The 24,077-nt window shown below is 42.1% G+C and overlaps 1 protein-coding gene across 5 annotated transcripts in view; it reads left to right on the forward strand.

The window, feature by feature from the left end:
* The window catches only part of Arhgap25 (Rho GTPase activating protein 25), a 95,372-nt gene that overhangs the window by 43,814 nt on the left and 27,481 nt on the right, over window positions 1-24,077 (forward strand). For 4 of the 5 annotated variants that reach the window (XR_006147883.1, XR_006147884.1, XM_042683072.1 and 1 more), the window contains exons 2-4: window positions 948-1,147; window positions 6,297-6,384; window positions 9,666-9,782. Coding sequence is in view for 3 of the 5 variants with exons in the window: in XM_042683072.1 (XP_042539006.1) it covers window positions 948-1,147; window positions 6,297-6,384; window positions 9,666-9,782 (405 nt within the window). In the remaining 2 variants the exon portion in view is untranslated. Of the gene's footprint in view, window positions 1-459; window positions 722-947; window positions 1,148-6,296; window positions 6,385-9,665; window positions 9,783-24,077 lie in introns of those variants that run through there. The other variant, XM_042683075.1, reaches the window with a different exon arrangement.

Raw genomic sequence — 24,077 nt, forward strand, 5'->3', positions numbered from 1 at the left:
TTTCAGGATCAATGTTCAACTGGCTAGAAAAGAAGTCAGAAGGAAGCACTGAATGAGGTCCAGCGTGGTGGATGGTAGCTGTGGAAGTAAGAGAAGGAGAGCATCGCTCTGAGTGCGAATCACCACAGAGACAAGACATAGAGGCACAGATTGGGACCCAAATGGATGACAAGCAGAGCTCCTGTTGGAGGACAAGAGTTGCTTTTACCACAGTGTAGAGAGGGGTTCTGGCTTCCAGTGCTGCTTCTGAGTTCTGTTAGTAGTGACAATCTGAGGGGAAAGGTCCTAGGAGGGCACCAGACAAGGTTATTGGTCCAGCATGAAGTTCTCAGTGGGCAGGGGACAGAAGGTCACTCAATGATTCGTAGCAAGAAAATTCAAGACACGCAAACTCCCTGCCCATTGGCCACCGGAACAGAAGCTGGAGAGTTTCCTGGGGCTGGCTGACAGTGAGGTCCCAAGGCTGGCTCCTGCTTGGAATGGGCGGCTGTGGAAGAATGCTCGGGCAGCTTCCGGCGGCCTCTGCAGCTGCGTGGCCCTCACCCTGACCCCTCAGAGCCAGGCCATTATTTTCTTCTCTCTCTTGTCAGATACCAACTCCCACGCAGGAAAAGGAAGCACCTTTTGTCAGATGCTGTGGCCACTTCCTCTTCGGCAGGCTGCAGCCAATCTTTGTCTTTGCAGAATGTGGGGGCAGGCAGCAGCAGCAGCTGGACGACAAGTGCGTGGGTCTGGGTCCAGCCCTGGTCAGGAGCTGGACCCCAGCTTGGTTTCCTTCCAGGGCCTGTGTGTGTTGGGGGTGGGGGTGATTGTCCTTGATTCAGATCTGGACTCTTAAACTAAACCTGGCTATGACCCTACCCAGCTTCCTCTTTTATCTCCTCACTCACTCTTTGCTTACTGCTTCATGTCCTTCAGTCTGTCTCCCTATCTGTCTCTCTCTGTAGCTCGATCAAGAAGCGTGATGACCGGTGAACATATGGCGGCCTTTCATCCATCATCCACCCCCAACCCGCTGGAGAGACCCATCAAGATGGGCTGGTTGAAGAAGCAGAGATCCATCGTGAAAAACTGGCAGCACAGGTACTTTGTGCTCAAGGCCCAGCAACTCTACTACTACAAAGACGAAGAGGAAGTGAAGCCACAGGTACCAGTTGGGTATTCTTTATTGATAGACTCTCCATCGCTAGGTTTGGCTCAAGGCTGGGCCCAATTAGGCTCTCCAGACCTTCTCTGTAGAGCTAGGCACATCCATTTCTGGGGCGGTCGCTTTTGCTTCTTCACTACTTTTTCCATTTCTGAACTGTAAAGATGACATAGAGGTCAGACAAATACAGTGGACATTCGTAAAAAAATCACTAAGTCAAGGCTTATAATGTGGTGTTGTCATTAGTAGGAGAAAGTGTATTGGGTACTTGATTTGGGGGCTGTTCTATATATATATATATATATATATATATGTAAATAATACTATATATTATGTGTGTGCTATTCATTATGCATAAATATTCATACCAGACACTGCTCTAGGAATTTGAAATAAATATTAGTGAGTAAAATAGGCAAAAATCTCTCTGATAGGAATTGAGAATATGAGGAGAAAGAAAATAAGCATACCATAAGAAAAGTTTGTAGTTTATTAGGGTAAGATTAGTTCTATGAAGTAAAAATAAAGTGGCAAAGGAAGAGAGAGGTTTCTCCATTTTCAATTAATTAATTAATTAATCAAGTAATGCCTTCACTGGGTTCGAATTCTGGGTCTCGAGCTTTTGCTTGTAGTGCTCTTTCAAGTGGTGCTCTATCACTTGACCCACATCTCTACTTCTGGCTTTTTGGTCACTAATCAGAGATAAGAATCTCATGGACTTTTTGCCTTGGCTGGCTTTGAACCACAATCCACAGATTTCAGTATCCTAAATAGCTAGGATTATGGGCATAAACCACCAGCATCTGGTGAGGTTTTGTAATTTTTAGTGAAGTGGTTAGAGTGCCCATGTGAAGAGGGTGACATTTGAGCCAGGACTGACGAGGAAAGGGAGTTAGCCAGATGTATCTCTGGGCCAAGGACATTCCAAACCTGGAGACCATCTGCCCAAAGGCCAAGGGGGAGATGTTGGTTCTCAGGCAGATAGCTTGACGAGAGCATGGTGAGAATGGTAAGGACTGAAAACCAGAGAGGAGGAGGTTAGAGAATGAGGGCAGGAGCCCAGGTTGGGGTGCTGTAGACTCTGGGGAGGACTTAACTAGATAATACCTCAGGAAGGATAGCCGGAGTAGAGAGGTCATGTTTTTTAGCTAATGTTGAAAAAGGGTGATTCTTGTTACTGTGTTCTATTTAAAAAAGTAGGGGGCCTGAATCAGGAGGCATGAAACCATTGAGGTAAGTGGTTATGATGATGTCAAGAATCTCAGTGAGAACTATGGCCTGCAGGCAAACGGTCAGGCTGGGAATGTACTTTGAATATAGAATGAGCAGGCTTTCCTGACGGGGTGGATGAGGCTCAGGGGTGACTGCGGCTGGGAGAATGGGCTTTGATCATGGGTATCCTCCTTATTCCATAAATTCTTCATGGTCACTGCAGTGTGTAAGGTGGGAGGAGGCACTGTTAACAATGACCCTGGGATCCCAGGTGTAAGCTGGGTGTCTCAGGGCAACTATGACAACTGCATACTTACGTGGAGCTTTTGTCTATGCGAGGGTGGGCTTGACCAGAAGGTACTTACAGGAAGGACAAACTCTGGGACCTTCTGGAGCCAGAATAAAACTCAAGAAGGGTGAGGCTAAGACGTGTGGATATTGGGGGTAGATGAGCATGTGAGTGGAGCCAGAATGAACCACTTTGGAAGAATTCTTTAAAGGGAGACCTGAGGATCTGTAACATCAGCGCGACTTGGGCAAACCACACCCTTTGCTTGAGAGTGTATTGAACATCTGACACTGGAGACCTGGAAGGGCCTCAGAGACTCTACCACACACACCTAGTTTACTTTCTGATATACTGTGTGTGGTAACCAGACTTCCTGTCCTCTCTGAATGACCCAGACTTCATCAGAGAGGAGTAAGTTCAGGCTGAGGCTGTGGCTGGGTGTGTTAGGACTGTGTAGGAGGTCTTTTTACCTGTGGAGAGTAAGAGGATAAGCAATAACATTTGAAGGCCAGCCTAGGCTGCATAGTAAGACCTTGTCTCAAAAACCCAAATAAGAAACTTTTAAAAAATGTACTCAGCATGTTTGTATTGTTAAGTTAAAATATGAATTTATAAACTGATTATGATAAGGTTTAACTTTAAGCCTACTACAGCTTTTATGAGTTAAGTAGATTACCTCTATGTGTCTCATATTTTATGTTAGGAAAACAAGATTGTTCAGACTACTTGAAATAATTGTATTAAGTGTTTTCTTGAAGCTAAATGTTTACTCTGTGACTTCTTGAAAGGAGCCACTGTTTTACATGTACTGATTAAAGTAGCTTTTTGTGTGCTCTGTCCTTCTAAAAGGATACCAAACGTACTAACAACAAAGAAAACCTGGAAACAGCCCCTTCTCCACCATAAGAAAAACAAACTAATCATAAAGGCTAAAATAATCTTTTGAAGGTTCCTACTTCTTCCCAGTGTAGGAGGAACAAAGTCAAGGCCTTCTTAGGATTAAATTAGCCCAGAGTAATTAGGTAAAGCTTTGTCTAGGATGATAAGGATGATTTATTCTTAACAAATCTATTAATGTAACACATTAGATCAATAGGTCAAGTGAGAAAAACCACAGACCCCTCAATGAGTGGCTGAAAACAAAAAGCATGTGATAAAATCTTGCCATTCATTTCAGATAAAAACAAACTAAAAATGAAAATTTTAGGAATAAAATGATAATAATCTCTAGAAAGAATAAGCATATTTTTTGGTATGTTAATACCTATATTTTGATTACAAAAGCCATACATGTTCATTGTAGGAATTTTAGAAAATGCAGAAAACTAGAAATAAAAATAAAAATTATTGAGTCTCATCAACAAGAAATAGCCACCTTAATCTACCATCACCTATCCAGAGATATTTAGAAAAAACATTTAGAAAACCATATCATTTACTTAAAAATAACCATACCATAAATATTACTCCTTAATATTGAATATTATTCTACAATGGAATTAACAACAAATAATCTATTGTATGGATGCCCAGTAATTTAATTAACTAATTACTTGCTTTTGGGAATTTGAGCTGATGTTGATATATTATTGTAAACAAATTAAGTACTTGTCCAAATCAATTTCATACAGTCATGGTTCCTTTATTAAGATAAAATGATCTATGTTAATCATAAAATCATGTAACACTTTTTTGAGAATTCCAAGACATTGGTAATATCTAGAAATGAAGAGAAAGAGGCATGAGCTAAATTTTTGGAGCAAAGTAACGATGCATTCCCATGTTATTTCCCTACCATTTGTGATTCTGGTAAATTAATCACTGCAATGTAAAAAACATATTTAAAAAATGTAACTATCTTCATAATCTCTGGGTAGATAGAAACATATTTTTATAAACATCGACAAAGCAAAATGAAATTTCAAATGATGACAGCAAAAGTATGTACTTCATTTTTGGAAAACAAATACTCATAAAATATTTAAAGTGTTTCAAATCCATAAGAAAAATCCAAACAGTTCAGCAGAAAAATAGGAAATGGTATGAGTAGAAAATTATATGTATTCAGTCTCATTAATAATTAATGACATACAGTATAAGCTAATGAGATACCAGTGTTTCCTTATCGAATTTGGATAGCGCCCTTAGACATTTTAGTGAATGGGGGCCAGGAACAGGAATTCCCATGCATCACTTGAGGAAATGAAAATACAACTTTTCTGGTGAACATTATGTCTTTTAAACATAACAAACCCTTTGCCTCCCATTTCTAATTGCAAGAATTTAATCTCATAGGTAGTTTTCTGTCAGTGGTGTGTGCTGCTAAATGTTTTACAACTTATAACAGAATTCTCTGGTGGATGAGTTATGATTTGTGTGCAGTCTTTGGCAATTTCTGTGGTATAAAATATTCCCACTATGATAGATTCAAACTACCAAAGTGACATTACTAAATTCAAGATGTGTAGCAGCAGAATATTATATAGAATTTCTGCTACATGGATAAAACAAAAGTAACCACAATTCTAGAATACCAGAAATACTAGCAAATAATAAGGAAGTGATTTATTACTACTACTACTACTACTACTACTATTATTATTATTGTGGTACTTGGGATTGAACTGAGTTGCATTTGCTAGGCAGTTACACTACCACTTGAGCCACACCTCCAGCATTTGTTATTTTTGAGGTAGGGTCTTGCTCCAGTTAACTAGCATAGTAGGTGAAAGTAGCTATGGACAATGTGAAAGTAGTTATGGACATTTCCTTCCTCATCAGTGTCCTCACCCTCATCCTGACTGGTGCCCCTGTCCCCTAGATTACCTTCCTGTATCCATTTATGACCTCTGAAGGTCTCGTGCTTAGTATGAGGAAAGAGCATCAAATTCGTAATTTATGTCCACGTGAATGAGATGAATTAGAGTTGCTCCTTCTTTCATCAAGTGGGACTTGGAAGTTAACACCTTGTCTGTAATTTGTAATCACATTGACCACAGTTTGAATCATAGCTTTCCTTTGAACTAGCTTGTGATCTTGAGTCAGCTGACAGATGTCTCTAAGCTTTATTTCCTCATCTCTCTATTAGGGAGAATACAAATTCTTACAGATATCTTAAGGAGATAGAGATGTGCTGCAGTATTCAGGGCAATCAGCAGGGAGTCTGGAACTTAATACCTGCTCAATGCATGGAAATTGTGTATTGTATATTTAGTGTTTTATTTTTATTATTTTCTGATGAAATGACTTTGGTGATCAAATGACAGTTTAAAGAGGAAATGAAAGGAAGCAAGTACCTCTGAACTGGACTTTTCTTCCCTCCCTAGCAGCATCCTTTTTTTAAAAATAAAAATAACAGGACCTTCTGGCATCACAAAATAGCTTAGCACCATCCCCAAATGCAAAGATAATGCATCACTTCCATATTATATTTACTGTATATTACTATTATTTATTATTATTTCTGCTGTTGTATTTTCTTTTATCCATGTGGTAAAAATTCTGTATGATGCCATGTTGTTTACATACCTCAACTCTGAGTTTAGTAATATCATTTTGATAGTTTGACTCATATTTATTCTCTAGGTTAATTTTGGTTCACAGATGACAGAGCTACTTGTCTGAAAGGCCTCACTTTTGATCTTTCAGGGCTGCATGTATCTACCAGGAAGTACGATCAAAGAGATTGCCACAAACCCAGAGGAAGCTGGGAAATTTGTCTTTGAAGTTATTCCAGGTAAGTGCCAAAAGATGGGGGCAGAGGTATGCTACACTGCCCTGTTTCATTCAGTGAGTCCTTCCAGCCAACAAACCAACCAATCTGTTAAGAATGGCTCTGCAGACAGCTCACAAGCCTATGCTAGTTGATTAGGTAGTATCAGGGTTGGCATAAAGCCCATAAACAAAATGAGTGCTCATTCATTCAGTTCTATTGAGTATTCTGTAATGACATGCTTGGAGCCAGGTACTACACTGGGACACTGATGTGAAAAGACATCATCCCGACTCACTTGGAGGAGCTCAGAACCAAGCAGACCAATCACAGGATATAAATTGTACTGTGGAACTTTGCTTTGAGTTTGTGGAGGATGGTGGGAAGTTAGCAATCTCATACTGGGTACAACAGGACCTAATGAGAAAGGAGAGATGGACTTGTTGTATTTATTGAGTACGTGACCTGTGTGTGTTACCTTCTTCCAAGAATTGGCTGTGCTCCTGAATCTTCCATACTGGCCACTTTACTCTGTCTCTTGCTTAGACGCAAGCCCTAGCCCCTCCAGAAACTGCCAGGCTGTTGATTTGGCTGTGTTGTCTTGAAGCTATATCCCATGTTACAACAGAGAGGGTAACAAGTGTCCTTGGGGCCTTTTTCCTTTAGCATCTTCACATAACTGAAATCTAGTGGAGATTGGCAACAAAGCAAGCACATGAATAGATTGTGTGGCTTTCTGATGGGATAAATACTATGGGAAAGAATTAAATTGAAGAGAATGTCTTGGCTGAGATGGGGATGGTGGCAATTGCTTTGTCTATTATAAACAAACTGGAAGAACACACTACATTGAGAAACTAGCATCTAGGAAAATGCCTGAAAGTCCTGAAGGAGTGAACTAACTGCACATGAGAAGGAACAGCATCCCAGGGAAGGGGATGGGCCAGGGCTCAGTCCCTGGAGCCTGGTTTGCATGTTCAACGAATGCTAAGGAGTCCAGGGTGGTTAGACTGGAGTGGTGCTGAGAGTGGGGATTTTGCTAAGATGTGGACAAATACAATTACAAGGTACTTGGTTCTTGTGTTGAGAATAGAAAGCCACTGGGGGACTCTAAGCATGATAGGACTCAAAGTTGTATAATTCTGTTGAATTGACAGTAAAGCATGGGGGCAAGGACAGTGAAGGGAAACCAATGAAGAGACTTTTGCAAAAGTTCAAGTTGAAGACAGTGTTTTTTTTAATAGGGTTGTTTCTGACAGAACGAAAGGATGTCCTAGGAAGTGTAAACTGAAAAGGCAATGTTTTGACAAAGTAGTAGACTGGAACGCACCTATGGTAGGGAAGAATAACATATGAATTATATTCAAGGTCAAATTTGGAAGCAATATGGGCTACTGGAGTCTCTACCGGGAGGAATGAAACCTTGCTTTGAACTTACAATAACTTTCTGGGTACCAACGGGCAGGTGGCTTTGCATGTCTGGGCTTCAGTTTTATGATCTGTAAGATGGGGATATTATGTCTCTGTGCTATTTCAAAGGGATCTTATGGTTCCTGCAGCATTTTTATTAGTAGTGCCCTAAGCAGTTCTTGGATTCCCATTTTACTTTTAGCTCTCAGGATTTTCCTGAGCGGACAGGGATCCCATGGGCTGACCCCTCTGGTCAGAATTGCTGAGGATCCAATGACAAGATAAATTGAGACTCATTTTCTCAAAGTTTTAAAGAAGGTGAGGTTCAGTCACACTACAGGTCAGTCCAAGAGACTGGAACCAAAAGGAGCCAGAGAGGTCTTATTCCCTAAATCCCATGTTTGACCCTATATGGTAGCTCAAATGGCTTATTCCTGAGCATATGGGAAGAATGGGTTGAAAGTCATTTTGCAATGCAGTGACCTCTTATCATTAAAAGAGATTGTTTTCCTGACCCTCCTCAGGCCTCCTTGTGTTTTTACCAACCTCAAATGATTTCAACTTTATAGGCTTCCACTTGGAAGGAGGCCTATGAAAGACAATGTTCTAGTCACAGATCCATTACTAGATGGCCTATAATTGACATTCTTCCTTTCCCTATTTTCCATTTTGGGTCACCTTTCTGCATTCTTTTGGTCTCTGCTGCTTTGCTATTTTCTTCATCCTTTTGTCCATTTGAGAAAATGGATACCCAGGGAATACTGCATAGATCTCTACCATAGTTTTAAAGGGAAGATGCTAAACAAAGTCCTACCAAGCTTTATGTGTCCATTAACTAGATATTGATAGCCTATTGTTTTCTAGGTCTTTCATCACCAAGAGAATGATGATCTGAACAAGAAGCAATAATTTTGTGAGAAAGGCATACCTTTGCTCATTGCCCTTTCCACCTGAGGCTGCTGTCTCTCTCCAAGTCCCTACAGTTGAGTTTAAGGCTAACTTAGAAAGTATGTTCTTGTCTGGGTGCTAGTAGTTCATGCCTATAATCTTAACTACTTAGGATGCTAAGACTTGAGGATCACTGCTCAATGCCAGCTCTGGCAGACAAATCCCAGAGTCTCTCTCTCTCTCTTTTTCATTTTTGGTTGGTTGTGGGGCTTGAACTCAGGACCTGGGCACTATCCCTCAGCTCTTCAGCTCAAGGCTAGTGCTCTACCACTATGAGCCACATGCCACTTCCAGTTTTCTGGTGGTTAATTGGAGAGAAGAGTCTCGTGGATTTTCCTTCCCAGGCTGGCTTCAAACTATAATCCTGAGATCTCAGCTTCTTGAGTAGCTAGGATTACAGACGTGAGCTACTAGACCCTTGAGCCTCTTATCTCTAATCAACAAAAAGCTGAGGTGTAGTTTGAGTATTAGAGTACTGGGCTTGAGCAGAAAATGTCAAGCCAGAGTGCAAGGACTTGAGTTCAAACCCTGGTAAAAATACTCCCCAAAAAACAAAAAAGGAAGTGCCCATGGTGGGCATGATGGCCCAAAATCACTTGCATGGGCTGATCCCATTTCTGCTAATGCTGAACTTGACACTGTGTACTTTTTCTTCCTTTGGGTAAGAAATGGCTTCTGTCCCATGTGGAAGTAGCTTGCAGTCAAAACCATCTCAAGTGCAAACCACTGTATTCAGTGATTGGTATATAGAATGAGTGCTTTGATTAAAAAAAACCATAAGGACGTAGAGATTCAGATCTACTGAGGACAGTTAGCTAATGAATACACTATTGACTGGTAAGGCTTCATTGACCCAAGACAATAATTGAGTTCAGCCTCCCTTCCATTCCCCTTGCCTGAGTCTCCTGCCATTTTAAGGCCTTCACATTTGCTACTCTTTCCTGCAGCCTCATGGGACCAAAATCGTTTGGGACAGGACTCTTATGTCCTCATGGCCAGCTCCCAGACAGAGATGGAGGAGTGGGTTAAATTCCTGAGGAGAGTTGCTGGTATGCCTTCTGGAGGTAAGGACCTCTTTAGGCCTTTCTGGGCAGGTTGTAACATCTGGGGAGGAGGAGGGAGTTCTGGACATGATCTCTCCCTGAACGTGCTCGAGGGACAAATTAATAATGATCTTGGAACCATAGTCATGACCAAGACCTCTGCTGATTATGGAGAAAAGGGTTCAGAGCTTCTAGCTTTCCTTATGGGCCATCTCAGAAAGCCAATTCCAAATCTAAAGGCTAGATGGCAAGCCCTTTGCCCTTGTTAGCGAAGGTGTCAGCCAAAGCTGACCCTTGGCTTCCTGGCAGTGCTTACACAGCACTTTGGGTTAGCCCTACCATGGGGCTTTTGGGGGCTGAGAGGGTGGATAGCAAAGCTGTAACTTATGCCATTCAGCACAGGAAATATCAGAATGCTCTCCAGAGGATGAGGTGAGGCCAGAGAAGCCTTACAGGCGTGCAGAGAATTGTGCATTGAACACTTGCCTGGGCTACATACCTTAAATGTTCGAAATACTGGGAGGGAGTTTCAATAGTTCCACACAAGGTCCTGGTTGCAGGGGAGAAAAAAACAAAACACCTAAGCAACAACGAAGACAACAAAGCCGGGTGTTAAAAAAAAATCCCTGGGCTGGGTGCTGGTGGCTCACACCTGTAATCCTAGCTACTCAGGAGCCTGATATCTGAGGATCAGAGCCAGCCTGGGCAGGAAAGTCCCTGAGACACTTCAATTAACCACCAGAAAACCAGAAGTGGCACTGTGGCTTAAGTGGTAGAGTGCTCGCCTTGAGCTGAAGAGCTCAGGGTCAGCACCCAGGCCCAAAGTTCAAGCCCCATGACCGGAAAAAAAAAAAAAAGAGAAAAAAGAAAAAAAATCAACACACTCATGAGTCTAGTAAGTTTTCCCTTCATACATACATGAAATAAGTGTTATGTATGAGCCTACCATGAGCCTACACCATTTTCTATCTTTTTTAGGGACACTTTGCCTTGCATCAACTCCAGGATAACTATATAAATACATAATTATTTATTGACTTTTCAGCCTTTTATTTTAGAAGTCATTTGTGGAAGCTTTCGTGGCTTAAATATTAAATATTGATTTGGTCTCCCAACAATTTCTTTCCAAAATTATATGAATACCACAATAATTTTATGGAAATTTGAAAAAGCCCGTAAGCCATTAGAGCTATTTTTATGCTTTTTTTTTCTAGCCAGGGTTCCTATATACATGTATTTTCCAGAATGATGAGCAGAATATATGCAATTTGTATTTTATAACTTTTAAGAATTTATAACTAAGAATTTCTCCATATTGCGATAGAATTTTAACTGATACAAACAAGAGATTATTTAGTTATAAGGGTTAGAAATAATATCCAAAGATCTTAAAGGAACAGAAAGGTAGATTCAGTGCTAATGAGGCCAGGTATGGTGGTGCACTTGTAATCCCAGCAACCCAGGTGGCACAGGCAGGAGAATTACAGCCCAAGGTCAATCAGGACAAATGTGCAAGACTATTTGGGGAGCAAGACTATTTGGGGCACAAACTAAAAGCAAAATGTCTGAAACTCACAAATTTGAGGCCCTGAGTTCAAATCTCAGTACTTATCATAGAAGGCAAATAAATAAAGAAAAAAAGAAAGCTAAAAGAGAGGAGAGAAGGCAAGACTTTGGAACTCACCAGGGACAGGAGCTGAACAGTGGAGCAGGGAGTTGGAGCTTTTCTTGTTGATTTCTCTGGGGCCAGTTTCTCATTCTGCGTTTCTCTGCATACCTGCCTGTTTTCATCTTGTCAGCAGCCCCCATCCTGCCTGCACTTGTTCCTTACATTGTTGTGCCAACCCCAACATCTCCCACAGGCATCAGCTACATTGGCAGCCTCATTCCAAACTCCTGGGAAAGAAACTCCCTCACTCAGCTGAGGTTGGTCCCTCTGGATACTCAGAGGCCAGGCAGCTGTAGCTTGGGAACCATCCATGAGGACTTCTAAAGTGACCTGAGAGGGACTGCTACCGCCTTCTGTGACATCTGTACTGTAGTCCAGAAAGAGTTACATAGTTACATTAAACATCTTACAAGTTCCAAACACACATTTTACTGTGCTCAGTGGGCCACTTGAAGTTCTATTTTTAATCTATTAAGGCCTAGTTCCATGTTCTTTTAAAGCTGGATAATCTTATCTGTGACCTTCTGTATTGACCTGGACTTAGAGACTGAAGCTGTTGATGCTTCCTGCTCTCCTCAGCTCTAGGCTGTCTGACTAAGAGCAGGGGATAGGGCTTACCTATGCACCTGCTCAGGGTCTCAATATTGGCAATGTACTTTCAGTAGGATCTGAGCCTTCTGCAAGGCCTGGCTGGACCTTGCCTTGGTGGGCTGCATCCTGTCCTGGTACAGGGGGAATATTTCCCTCACCCCATCTCCAGGCTACTACCCTGAGAAGCAAAATAAGCCTAAGTCCTTTTAGGTAGTGCAGAGTCCAGGGAAGGGAAGTTCATTCAGCAGTGTTGGCTCTCGTGTAGCATGCTGGGTGTTAAAGTTACTCAATGAAAAAAAAAAAAAAATAAAGTTACTCAATGAAACAAAATCGTAGATTCAGAATAACAAGATGTTTTGACCCAGTAGAGCCCCATTGAATCAGATATTTGCCCTTCCTGTTTGTAAGTCAGGGAATTCTAGTTCTGAGGGAAAAGTGGGTGGCTGTCTGAGGAGGTTGGCTGATGATCAGGGCTGGGGCTCCTTTCCACAACACCATTCTTATTACCTCGGGATCAACAGAATGCACCCCCTAAATATTATAAAGTTACTGTTACACGTTGTTGCTGCCTATTTCTGGAACTTTATGCGCCTTTAGGAAATGTTTCCTACCCAGAAGCTGCCCACTTCTCACTACCTTAGAGACAAAATATTTTCTTGACCAAATTACAGCATTCACCTGCAGACACTTCCAGGCTTTCACCTCTGGTTCTTATACTCTGTTCACTCGGCCAGGGTGAGCTTGTTAAACCCTTCACTGCTCAACTCTTTCCACTTCCAAATTGTTTCATTTTTTCACTCTTAAGTAAAAATCAAGGGCCTTATTCTAACGTATAATGCATAATCACTCTCATCCATAAGTCTCTATCCTTTTTTCTAGAATCTTCTTCCATGTTCATTTCACTCCAGCACCACCAGCTTCCTTAGTGCTCTAGACTTGCTCCTATACAGGGCCCTGGCACCTGTTTCCTCTGCCCAGTGTCCTCTTGTCCCATCTGGCTGCATGGTTTGGTCCCATGTTTTTCTTAGTGATTGGATCTCTAAGCCTTTTTCTGATGATTCTATTTAACTCTATCCCCTTCTCTCCCTACCTCAGTCCTTGTTACCCTTATTCCTTTTCTTCCCAACACACATTCTCTTCTAACATGCTAAATAATTTAGTCATGTTTGGTTCAGTTAGTCTCTTCTCCCAGGCATGAAGGTTTCTACCTGTTTGGAAGAAATTGACTGTTTTAGTCAGCATTGCATCTCAGAATGCAAAGAGTACCTGCATTACAGACACAACAAATCCTATTCAATAAAGAGTTGAAGGAATGCCCCTTGTCCACAGCTATATCATATTCTACTTCCCCGGGCACTCAGCTCAGCTCACTAGACAATGGATTCTGTAAATGAGTTGCTCCTTCTAGAATTATCTTCTTGCAAGCAGTGGTGAGCTTTGGTGAAGCTCTTGATGGGTTGAAAACCTCTTTAGAAGGTCTCATAAAAAGCTAGATGTGGTGCCACATGCCTCTCATCCCTGCTACTTTGGAGGCCGAGAGAAGATCACTATAATTCTAGGGTACCCCAGGCAAAAGCTTGAGATCCTGTCTGTAAAATAAATTACAAAACAAAATGACTTGAAATATGGGGCTCATATTAAACCCAGAGAAGCTCTGGGTTCAATTCACAGTATGGCCAAAAAAATCTGATAGACGCCTTGGAAGCTCTCTAGATCTGATATCTAGACACAAGCAATTGATATTTCCAGGCATCTATAGTTCATCTGTATACCTTAGGTTAGTCAGTACCAGTGTTAAAATTATAAATGCTTCCTTGGCAACCATTCTGCAGAACTGATGTCTCTTCCTGCCCTCAACCACCTTTTGGCTCCTTTCATCCTTGACTGGAAAGATGACTGCAGGGTCTCCATGGCTCTCCCAGTTTCTTTTGATTGCCATCCTCCTGCCCCATAGCTGATTCTGGATATTCTCCATACCTTGGTGTGCATCACCTTGGTGTTTGACCAACTTCTCAGCAACCTAGCTTTTCACAGTCCTGTAAGCCCCTTCCCAAGAGGCTTGGATAAGAAAGTTAGACTGTCTCTTCCCTAGAAATTCAGGATGTGGCTCCTTGTTTTCTCAAGTAGGAGGAAGGGAACAGAGGCTTTCTTGGTCCATGTCTCATAACTGCTCCGTGCTGGCTCCTGCTCATTTTTTTCTGAACCGTGGGATCTGAACTTTCTCTTGTCTAGTCTCCTCTTAGACTGAAAGCTGGTTTCTATCCCACTTCTTGAAGGGAGTCCACATTGCTTTTCATTCTTCCTCCAGTGACTTCCATCTGATATTTCCTCAGGCCATTTCTGAGGATGTTCACAGTACATTAGATTGTTCATATCTTTGCTCTGCTTCTGGCAGTTTTAAGGTCCTGGGGGTAGTATTTTAAGACTGTGTTTGGCAATACACATAGAGCATGTAGGTATTGAGTTATTCTGTACCTGGAGTGTCTCCTCTTCCCCGAATTCTTGGAAATTGTTTGCACGCTTGTGTGTGTGATTTCATAGGCCTCCGTGAGTTCAGCATGCGAGTTGTTTTGTCTGCAAGATCCAATTGTGTTTTAACAGGGATGATTTTTAAACTTATTTCCACTATTCTTTCCTGTTTCCAATGCCCTTCAGCTAATAACACAGGGAAGATATTTATTCATTTAGCCAACAAGTATTTCTTGAATATATGTTACTTGCCAAGCCCTACACCCAGCCTGGGAGGCAAACCAGAAACAGTAAGAAAAGAGATAAAAGACAAAAAAATCCCCTTTTCAGGGTGCTTATAGTCTTCTATCAGAAGTAGAAATTAACCCCAAAGCCAAGGCAAAACATAAAATTACAGTTTTGAGAAAAGTGCCATGCAAGAAAACACATGCCATGTGGGGGGAAAATCTTTGTCACAAAAGTTGAAGAAGATTTTCTTGAACTAATGATTCATTGAACTCTGAAGGGCCAGTAGAGGCTAACCATTAGAGAGGGAGGGGAAGGAGTAGAGTTTCAGCAGGGTACAGTGAGTATGTGGGTCCTGTGATATGAAGCACAACAAACTCTGTAGGGCGAGGAAGGTGGCGAGAGTAGAGATAGATTTGTCAAGATATTGGTCTTCATCCTAGCTGGTGGGGGATTTGCAATCAAGAAGGTACTAAAATCAGATTATATTGAAAAGATCATTCTTATTGTACAGAGAATGGCTTGGACTAGAAGTAGTAGATCAGAGTGAAAGAAGGAGACTAGCAATAAAACTAGACAAGAAAGGGAGGACAGATGGTAGTTTGGACAAGCATGTTGATAGTGGAGTTGGTTTGCACAGCACTCCAGAGTTAACATTGCCAGGAGTGTCAAGAGAGAAGGTAGTTTCAAAGATGACTCCTCGATTCCCTCTACAATCTTGCTCCTCTTGACTATCTGAGATGCTGGAAGGCCAGTCCAGGGCTCTGGGCTGTGTCTGGTTAGGTCACAACACTGTTAGCGCAGTCTTTTCAACAGGAGGGGAAGCATCTCCATTTACCCAGCAACCCACCTCTACGATCATTATCTCTGCAGGCAGTGCTGAGCCCTGTGCAACTCTGAAAGCATTTCCAGGGAAGGGTGGGCTGGCTTCATAAACGCTAAGTGAAGTTCTGTGTTCCTGCCAGACACTGATATATGAAGCAATGCTGGGAAGGGCTTGTGTAGGGGATTTTTTTTTTTTAAACCCACCTCTGAGATATCTCTTGAATGGCAGTTGACAATTAGTGACTAAGTAAAAGGAGGCACTTATTTTTATTGAGGCCCTGACAGCTTTATGTTCACTCTTTTAAAGCCAAGAGTCATATGTATAAAGGTGAGCAGGGAGGAGAAAGTGGGGGAGTAGGAAGGAAGAAGCCAGGAGGGCTGGGCAGGTGCCGGCAGATCCCATGTTTCCTGCCAGGGAATCAGACTGAGCAGTATTTGCAAGCATGTGCTGATCTGGAAGCCAGAGAGGACGGGGCTCCAGTTCAGGGAGGAGAGGCTCCAGGCTGGCTCTTACGCTGTGAGTCCTGGCCGCTACCATGCCTCGTATTCCTAGGATGCCGCGCTGGGAACTGGGCTGTGGCTTTCCTGCCCTGGTGCTGCTCTTTTGCTGGGATTACAGAAGGAAAAGCCCTAGGCTCCGTAAGAAAGGTATTTCTTTTCTGTTTTGTAATTCAGTTCTAATACTTTCCGACACTTCACCTTAGCTGCTTGTCACTCTCCTCTCAGAGATGGGGGACGAGCCTGGAACTCTGAGCCCTTGCAGAACAGAGACCGGTGTTGGGGTGACAGGAAGAGGTTGGGCAAGGGGTCTCTCCAGGTCTGGAGGGGTAGGGAGATCGCTGGGGAAAGGGCAATTGGCCTGGATGCAGAAGAATTTGAGAACTGCTAAAGAGGAACAAGACTGGAAGGAAGTCACAACAGCTCTGTGTATTTTCACTTCCCTATACCAGCTCAGGACTCTAGGATTTCTAGACAATCTCAGGAGGAACCTTCAAGGGTAAAGGTAGAGGGCAGACTGGACAGCTCTATCCATGGTAATGTCATGTCATCCTTAAGTGGTTGTTCAGGATGGGGTCCCTTTAGTCCAATGCTTTAGCTCTGGGGGATGGAGAAGAACAAGAAGAGTATTGTACCAGAGGAGGTGGGGATGGCATGTCTAGCGTGGGAAGAACCTGTCCCTCTCCATGAGATAGGTGATACCTGAAATCTTTAAACAGAATTAACTAAACATAGGTTCCAGGGGTAAATATGACCTTAAGAAAAATTCCTAATCTGAGCCTTGGTTTTATTATCTGCAAAAATGGAACAGTGTCTGCTTGGTAGGGCTCTAGTAATGACTGGGATGTCACACATGAAAGCATCTAATTAACTTAATTAAATTGGTTAATCATTATAATTATCATATTACATTTAACGATGATAATAACTATGTCCATATAGTTATAAAGAACTAGTTAAATTTCATAACTGTTAGGGTGGAAATGCCTCTGTGATAGGGACTAGATTTAAGTTGCTTTTGTTTCTGCTGGTGTGTGTGTGTGTGTGTGTGTGTGTTGGTAGTAGGGTTGAACTCAGTTTCTCTTATTCTCTCTTGCCATTCTGCGCTACCACTTTCACTATATATCAACTTCTAGCCTTTTGTTGGTTAATTGGAGATGAGTCTTATAGTCTTTCTGCCCACTCCACCTCCATCCTTGGGCTGGTTTTGAACTGTGTTCCTCAGATCTCAGATTCTTCAATAGCTAGGATTTACTAGCATGAGCCATTGGTACCCAGTATGGTTATAAGTTTGTCATGAATGAGGTGATTAGAAATGACCCCACTGCAAGAGGGCAGGCAAAGCTGTGGAGCAAAAGGTCCTTCAAAGCAGGGGTCAGGTTAAGAGCACATGACACAGAACTAGGAGACTTGCCTCTGGGAGGAAGAATGATTTTTGAGAAACAACTGCCCTGCTTCGTCTTCCTTTGTTGGCCTCTGTTTTGTGTACTTGGGCTTCCTCTGTTCTTTATTTTCCCGTATCAAGCCTCTTGAATCAAAGGCTGGAGATAAGGATCCAGAGATCTGAAATCAATTCAATTCAAGATCAAGACCTTGAAGTTTCTTGGATGTTTAGGATTCTAAATTCCTCATATGTGATCAGACACAAATATGACTAAAAACCTGAACTAGACAAACAAACAAAAAATAAACAAGGATACTCTCTCTGTCATGTACAGTCATGAACACTGTTGGTTCTCATGTGTCCAGAGCACACAGTGGTGAATTCTTGTCAGAGGGAATAGCGTTGGCTGATTTCTAGAATGGAGATGTAAGGTTTGAGTGATGTTTAAAGCGGTGAGAGTAAGAGGAAGTACATGCAGATGGCGGGGGGGAGGTCCTGGTACTGTCTAACATTAGATGGGAGGAGGGACAGTCACACATTAGAGGGCAGGGTGAGAAGGAAGAGTCATCTGAGGAGGGTGCATGGGAGCAACCAATGAGGTCAAGGAGGAACTGAGAGAGGTATACCCAGAGTCATGTGACAAGTGACTGAGGAGGAGTGGCTTGTTGTATCACATGCTGCTGATTGAGCAGTTGAGATGAGGACTGAAGATTTAACTTTTGGGTTTAAAAATGCAAAGGCCATTGATCTCCTTGACAGGAGCAGGTTGGGAGAAGTGCTGAGCAGGGAGAAGGCATGGGGTACAGAAAGAATGGGAGACGGCAGGTAGTCATAGCTCTTTGAGGACTGGTCCATCATGTGCCAATCTCTGTGCCTGGAGATAAAAATAGAAGGCAAGCCAGACGGCCTGTCTGCCTCTGAGGAGCCCACAGTCCAGTGGAAGAGAGAGGAAGAGACGTTTAAATAAATCATCATAAAGCAAAATGACAGGTGTGCACCAGGAGCTCGATGAGTGCAGAGCAGAGAGGGCCCATGCCTTCTGAGAAGGCATCTACACCTAGGAAGTTTGGTCTCCTGAATAAAAAGGAGGAAGAAATCATCAGACGGAAAGGTTTTCAGGGCAAAGACCACTTTTTATTATTTGTACCATAATCTCCAGCTACCAAGGAGCTGGGCCCACAGCAGATTTGCTGAATGAATGAATTTTGGTGGGAGGAACTTACAAGGAACTTAGCTGCAAAAAGGCCAGAAATAAAACAACAGAACAGTATAATGATTTAAGGCAGCAACAGTGGGAATAGAGAGCCAACCAAATGTATATGTATTTAGGATGTAAAGAAATATTTGGAAGGAGAGGGAATCTAACTCTAAGGTTCATGAACTATGCTAATTGAGTTAGTTGAGTGCAAGTACCTTGTATTAGTGCCTTTGTATTCTCAGTGCCTATGAGAATAAGTACATGGTGTGATGAAGATTGAATACTGCTTCCTGTGAGGGAGTTAGAGGAGAAGCAGTGAGTTAGAGGTAGGATGAGTGAGGCTAGAGAAGACCCTGGGAAGTGGAGACACTGGAGAGATACCTAGAGTAAGATAAAGAGAAGAGAGAGGGAGAGAGATGATATCCAAATGTGTAAATTCCTATGAATTTTCACCAGGAGAGCACCCAGATGGGAAGAAGAGACCTCTGAGTCAGAACCCAAGGCAACAATACCTCAAAGGACCGAAGGAGTAGGCATAGGATAAAACACAGCAAAGGGGACTGAAATAAGTCATCAAGGAGAGGGGAAAAGAATGAGGATGGGTAGTTTGGATGGTTTGATAGCCTTGTGGGGAGAAGGTCTTAAAAACAACAGGAAATAATGCTATCAGTCTTCATATAAAGCAGTAATTAATGTGGAATTATCAGAGGCTGGACTCAGCCAGGGAATTTCAGCAGAAATCTTAGCAAGAACCTGAGATGGGGGGATATAGGCTGATGGAACTAGACTGATCAATATATCATAGTCTGTGAGGACAACCCACTGAACTAGACATATTTTATTTTTTATTGTGAAAATACTGTACAGAGGGGGTACAATTACATGGGCAAGATAATGAGTACATTTCTTATCAAGCATTGTAGCCTCCTCCTTTGTTTCCCCTTCCCATTCCTTCCCATCCTCCCCCCCAATCCTCCTCCCACCCCCCCCCCCCGCACCAAAGTTGTAAAGTTCGTTTTTTGACATAACGACTTGTACATCTCATTGTTACAGTGGGTTTACCTGTATCCCTATTTAAACGATTTGTTTTTCCCCTTCCCCTCCATAAATTATATTGACATCAAATACAGTGAAAGCAGGGGTTATACTGTGGGGGAGGGACATACAAAGCAACAAAGAAATAATCTTATAAATGTGTTAGAAACAATCACATGAAAGAAAAAAACATTTGAATACATATCTTAGAGTTCATTTCCCTAACATCAACTTATCTGACCTTTTCTGCTTGACTCAGACATATACTAGATATTACAAATAAGGGAAACCATGGGACCTAAGTTTCTTTTTTTTTTTTTTAATTTAATTTAATTTTATTTGAGAACATACTGTACAGAGGGGTTACAATTACATGGGCAGGATAATGCATACATTTCTTACCAAGCATTGCAGCCTCCTCCTTTGTTTACCCTTCACCTCCCTTCCCAGCCTCCCCCCTCCCCCCCACCCAATCATACCCCCCCTCCCCCCCCCCCAACGACATTGTAAAGCTGGTTTTGACATGACATTTTGTACTTCTCATTGTTGCAACAGGTCCACCTGAATCCTTAAACGACTTGTTTGTCCCCATCTCCTCCACATGTTATACTGACATCAAATATAGTGAAAGCGGGGGTTACACTGTGGGGGAGGGACATACAAAGCAACAAAGAAATAATCTTATAAATGCGTTACAAACAACATGCATGAAAGAAACAAAAACATTAAAATACATATTTGAGGGTTCGTTTTCCTAACATCACATTATCTGACTTTTTCCGCTTGACTCATACCTATACTAGATATTGCAAATAAAGGAAACCATGGGACCTATGTTTCTTTGGGCCTGGCTTACTTCACTTAATATAATTTTTTCCAAGCCTTTCCATTTCCTAACAAATGGGGAAATGTCATTCTTTCTGATGGAGGCATAGAATTCCATTGTGTATATATACCACATTTTCTTGATCCATTCATCTACTGAGGGGCATCTGGGTTGGTTCCATATCTTAGCTATGGTAAATAATGCTGCAATAAACATAGTTGTGCTGGTAGCTTTAGTGTGGTCTTTTTTGTAAACATTTGGGTAAATGCCCAAAAGTGGAATTGCTGGGTCATAGGGGAGTTCTATGTGAAGTCTTTTGAGGAACCTCCATACTGCTTTCCAAAGTGGTTGAACAAGTTTACATTCCCACCAACAATGAAGTAAGGTTCCTTTCTGTCCACATCCCCTTCAGCATCTGTTGTTGTTAGAGTTCTTGATTTTTGCTGTTCTAACTGGAGTGAGGTGATATCTCAATGTTGTTTTGATTTGCATTTCTTTTATGGCTAGGGATGTTGAACATTTCTTCATGTGTCTATTGGCCATCCTTCTTTCTTCTTTAGAGAAGTTTCTCTTTAAGTCTTTAGCCCATTTATTTATTGGGCAGTTGTTTCTTTGAGGATTTGTTGGGGACCTAAGTTTCTTTGGGCCTGGCTTACTTCACTTAATATAATTTTTTCCAAGTCTTTCCATTTCCTAACAAATGTGGCAATGTCATTCTTTCTGATGGAGGCGTAGAATTCCATTGTGTATATATACCACATTTTCTTGATCCATTCATCTACTGAGGGGCATCTGGGTTGGTTCCATATCTTAGCTATGGTAAATAATGCTGCAATAAACATAGTCATGCTGGTAGCTTTAGTGTGGTCTTTTTTGAGAACATTTGGGTAAATGCCCAAAATAGACATATATTTTACTATGAGAACCTTGATAGAGAGAAGCCAGCATTGATTATCTGCATGAGGGCTGGTGTGGAGAAGCGTTCTTTCCTAGCTTGATAAAGACCTAGACTCACATGGACTATTTATATCAAAAGAGAAAAATGTACGACACAAGGAGTAGAGGTAAAAAAGATGATAAGGGTAGAGTTGACTATTCTAGAAAGTATCACCTAAAGGAAAGACAGGGTTCTTTCTTCTCCTGAGACAGGATCACCAGGGAGGGCAAGAAAGAGGGACAGAGATTGTGGGGAGGGAGTCCATTCATCTCCTCTGCCTGTTTACCTGCTAAGACAGGAACAAATGATGATGAGCTCAGGGGGAGTGGTGAAGATCTGAGTTAACAAAGATTGATTGCAGTTACAAATTTCCAGGATATGGAGATGCCTAGTTCCCCCAGAGCTCTCAGTAATCTGAGGTGTGAACACTTGATTAGTGGGGACTGGCAAGGTGGAGGGAAAAGTACTGTTAGGAATGAATGTACTGGTGAGACGTGGGCACTACTGAGTGTGACATGGTTGGGGAGAAATCTCTGACATCTCTGTTCTCTATATGACTTGGGGTTATTGGCCTTCAGTGGGACCCAGTGAGCTCCCAGCCCAAGATTTAACATCTATGTCTCTGCGGTGTTCTTTGGAACCTCATGAGCTAAGCCCAAGCTTTAGCTGCTCCAAATTATATCTACCTATTTCTCTGGGGGTACTCTTCAAAAGAATTTCACAAATGTCACATGATCGTTTCAATTATGATATGCTGATACTTATTCCACACTATGTTTTGGTGTGATTCTTCTATTTTTCACACCTGGATGGAAAACTAATTGAATGCAACAAGTAGATCTTCTATGTCCCTTGTCTGTGGAGTCCATTCCATGTTCCATGTAGTTGCTGCTGGCACATGGTAGGACACTCAGTAACGTAAAATGGATCCCCTTTCTATGGAGATGTTTCAGTTACTAGTGGTTCAACTAAAGTGCTAAAACAACCATTAGTCATGGAAAATACTTGCTTGAAGACAAATTAATTCATTAAATAATTCAGTAAAGTTTGCTGACCATCTGCCTTGTGCTAAGCAGTATGCTAAACATTAGGAATGAGAAGATACCTTCCCTATGTCCCTTTATTCAGGGGCTTTATATTCATACAAAAGACACAGATACAAATGATGAATGTAGAATATATGACAGAAGATGGAAGCATAAAGAAAGGATATAGTTTCTGCATCTGGGGATCAGGGAAAGCATGGCAGAGGTGATGCTATTAAAGAAGCCACAAATAGAATTGCAGCAGACAGAAGAAGACAGAGCAGACTGAGCAAGGGGAAGCGCTTGTTGAGGATACAGAGACTGGAGAGCATTGAATTTGGGGAACATTGAAGGTGAAATTCTTTGGAGGCATGGCAAGTAGTCTCACCAAAAAGGTAGGTAGGTGTTGGGCTAACTACAGGGCTACGAATCTGTAAATTCTCACTTAAACCAGACAATAGCCAGGCAGCTAAGTTTGGGATTAAATCTAATATCTCATGATGATGGAGGGGCTCCAGGCTTTGAGGGGCAAATTGATAAATGCTGTTGATGAAATAGAAACCTACTCAAAGCTCAGGCATGGTGCTCAAGCAGACCATTGGTGAGTTAAAAACTAAGTAGTTGGGGATGGAGAGTTGAAATGACAAAAGAGATTGTGGCCGATATAGGTGGATGAGGAGGCCAAGAGAACACAGGGTCTAAAGATCTGGGTCAGCAATTTTCAGGTGGGATCCATATTAGTTGGCTTCTCGATAGAGGTGGACAGCCAGAAGGAAAAGGGAGAAAGGAGAAGGTGGGGGGGGGGGGCAAGAGCCACAGGGAGAACCTAGAGACTTTGCAAATCAGTGTCCTAGGATATCGCTGGGTATGGCAGAGCCCCAGTGATGACAGAGGGGAATGTTCAGACAGGACAAAACTGAAGCCATGGTCAGTCTTACAAACCTGCAGGACTCGGAGGTCATTGGGATCTGGTGGGAGAAGAGGTAGGCAGTAGTTCTCCTCACTTAGAAACTAATCTCATTACACGTAGAGGTAGGGAGATTACAGAGCCAAGTGCCTACTGGGCTGGGGTGGTGCTAGTCCGTACTTGCTTTGCTGGAGGCCGTGCAGTTTGGAAAAGAAATTTTTATAAAGCAATTTGCATACCCCCAGTTTATAAAAATGTTCAAACCACTTGACTCTGTAATTCTACATGTGGGAATTTGCCTTAAGGAAATAGTTCAAAAGAATGAGGCGTCTATGTTCCTTCATCCAAACATTAACAATTAATTAAGCCATTAATTAGACATTATGTATTTGTACTGCACATGTTCCAGGATCTCTGCTCGGCAAACAAGCATGCTTACTGTGGGGATGTTTATGAGACTAAAACATAGTGAACAACCTAAAGAATTTGAACTGCCACAGGGGTTTAACAGAGCAAGAGACAATCATGCACTAGGCTGTTTTGCTTCAATACTCAGGGATACCCAGTAGAAATCAGAATGGCCTGCCTGCTGCGGTGGGTTAGGCCACATTCACAGAACTGTGCTGTCTGAACTTGATTTCACAGAGTCCCTAAGAGTCAGAGTCAATGACAGTGAAGTGGGTATGATAGTGTTGCCACCTCATGGGGCTCCTGTTGAGACTAAATG

This window comes from Dipodomys spectabilis, unplaced genomic scaffold (genome assembly GCF_019054845.1).
Source record: "Dipodomys spectabilis isolate Male_0828 unplaced genomic scaffold, ASM1905484v1 ptg000079l, whole genome shotgun sequence".
Taxonomy (NCBI): Eukaryota; Metazoa; Chordata; class Mammalia; order Rodentia; family Heteromyidae; genus Dipodomys; species Dipodomys spectabilis.